The sequence below is a fragment of the Quercus suber genome, unplaced genomic scaffold (genome assembly GCF_002906115.3).
Source record: "Quercus suber isolate HL8 unplaced genomic scaffold, Cork oak 2.0 scaffold_656, whole genome shotgun sequence".
Taxonomy (NCBI): Eukaryota; Viridiplantae; Streptophyta; class Magnoliopsida; order Fagales; family Fagaceae; genus Quercus; species Quercus suber.
This window is the reverse complement of record NW_027070097.1, coordinates 199,353-201,768: the sequence shown is the minus strand read 5'-3', so window position 1 is coordinate 201,768 and position 2,416 is coordinate 199,353. Positions and strand designations below refer to the sequence as shown.

The 2,416-nt window shown below is 42.5% G+C and overlaps 1 protein-coding gene across 1 annotated transcript; it reads right to left on the bottom strand.

Moving 5' to 3' along the window:
- Positions 1-377: 377 nt before the first annotated feature.
- Positions 378-1,550, bottom strand: LOC136064274 (uncharacterized). Its single transcript, XM_065765827.1, has 2 exons — positions 843-1,550; positions 378-755 (listed from the first exon to the last, which is right to left on the bottom strand). Exons 1-2 carry the CDS (start codon positions 1,548-1,550, stop codon positions 378-380), a joined length of 1,086 nt encoding a protein of 361 aa, XP_065621899.1.
- Positions 1,551-2,416: the final 866 nt, after the last annotated feature.

Sequence of the window (2,416 nt, the reverse complement as noted above, 5' to 3'; positions counted from 1 at the left end):
TTTTTTAGTCTGAACGGCATGACTTTATAGCAATATAGGCCCTGGCTAGTGACGAACACAGTTTTCTTCTGATCTTATTTCTTTATTAAGATCTAGTTATAACTTGAAAAAGCATCCATGAATGTTAGTAATTCATGACTAGCTATCGAATCAATGAGCTGGTCAATTCTGGGAAGGGGAAAACTGTCTTTAGGGCATGCATTGTTGAAGTTGATGAAATCCACACACATTCTCCATTTTCTGTTAGAATTTTTTACCATGGCAGCATTGGCAAGCCATTTGGGATAATAGACTTCTCAAATGAATCCAGCAGCTAAAAGCTTTTCCACCTCTTCCATAACTGCTTTATTCCGCTCTGGAGCAAATACTTGTCTCTTCTATTGGACGGGCTTCTTTGTTGGGTCGACATTGAGACTGTGCTTTATTACTTGTCTGTCAATTCCTGGTATATCTTTATGGCTCCATGCAAAGACTTCTAAGTTCTTTTTCAAAAACTTCACTAGTTCGTCCTTCAAGGATTGCTGGAGCTTTTTTCCTACCATAGTGGTTTTGGATGGGTCTCCTTCCACTAGCTCGATGTTTTCCGCTTCCTCTATGGGCTTGGGTGGTTCCTCCTCTACCATCCAAGTGTGATTTTCTCTAGACGCTAGAACTGCTTGGTAAAATTCCTTAGCTAAAAGTTGGTCTCTAGTGATTTCTCCAATCCTGTGGGTGGTTGGGAATTTTACTTTCAAGCAGTATGTGGAAGTTGCAGCCTTAATGCGATTAAAGGATGGTTATCCAAGAATCACATTATAAGACGAAGGGCAATCGATGACCAAAAAGTCTACCATCCTCGTCACCTGAGCGGGGTAAGTACTTGTTGTAATCTGCAATGAAATGATGCCCTTTGGATAAACACGGTCTCTAGTGAAACTGACTAACGAGAATTCGAAGGGTTTGAGGCATTTTGGATCCAACTTCATCTGCTGGAAAGCCGTCATGTACATTACTTCTACCGAGCTTCCATTATCCACTAGCACTCTTCGGGTGTTGTACCCTTCAATAGTTAGCATAATGACAAGGGGGTCATTGTGTGGCTGCTTGATCCCTTTCACATCTCGCTCAGAGAAAACAATGTTGTCATTCCCAGTATGATGATGTTTTGCTATTGGGTGTTTGATATGAACACTGTTTACTTGCCTTTGGACTACCTTTCTTAGGGACTTATATGATTGCCCAACGACTAGTCCTTCGGTGATCGTCTTTATCTCTCCCATGATTGGCTTAAGATTATCCCGATCTTCTTCCTTATGGTCGTTAGTAGACTTCTCCTCCATCTGCTGGTGGGCTTGATAATCTTTCTTAACAAACTTTTGAAGTTTTCCCCTCTGGATTAACTCCTCTATTTGTTCTTTCAAATCTCGGCACTCGTTAGTATAATGACCATGGTCCTTATGGAAGCAGCAGTACTTCTTCGTATCTCTCCGTTTTGAGGATGAGCTCAATGGTTTGGGCCATTTCAGTGCAGGGTCATCCTTTATCTGCATGAGAATCTTGTCCACGGGCATCAGCAAATGAGTGAAATTCAACTTTTTCTTTAATGATGTCTCCAGACCACATTTGCTTCATCAATTTGTAGAATTGCTTTCTTGAAACGCTTCCCATATTCTCTCAGGGTTTCTTATGCCTGTTGCTTCACAGTTAGTGGATAGGAGGTGGGCCTCTTATGGCGTTAGCCCCCAATGAAGTGACGGATGAAGGAGTCACTCAGCTAATCAAAATTTGCAATGAATGCCGCAGGTAATTTACTGAACCATACCCTTGCCGCTCCCCTAAGGGTTGCTGGGAATGTCCTACAAATAACTTCATCTGGGGTCTGCTGGAGGCTTAAAATTGTTTTGAATGCCCCTATATGGTCCAGGGATCCTTGGTGCCATCGTAAACCTCCAGCTGAGGAAGACGAAATTTGGAAGGCAAAGGGCACTCCAGTACACTAGCTGTGAAGGGTGAGTTGGTCCTCTTGATTATGTCATCTAAGTTTATTGTTGTCTTCCCCTTCATGGCATTTTTAACCTCATCTAACTCCTTCTCATGTTCTTCTATCTTGGTCACTACCACGAGTTGACTGCATCGGTTGTGAAGTCTCTCCTTCTGTCTTCTCTCTTCTAGGTTTTGTCATCGTTGTCATTGTATTATGTCAAGACTGCGACATAGTTGGAGTCTCAGGGCGTGCCTTTTGCTTCAATTCTTCAGTCTGTTTCATCAATTCTTGCATGTTAGCTGTGAGTGCTTGAATTTGTTGGGCCATTACCACCAGATCTGGCGGCGTGGTCGTAGCTGAGTCCATTGGTTCTGAGGAACTTAGTTAATAGAGAATCCAACAGCTTAAAGTCGCTTTCTCACAGATGGCGCCAAACTGATGAAGTAAGAATTT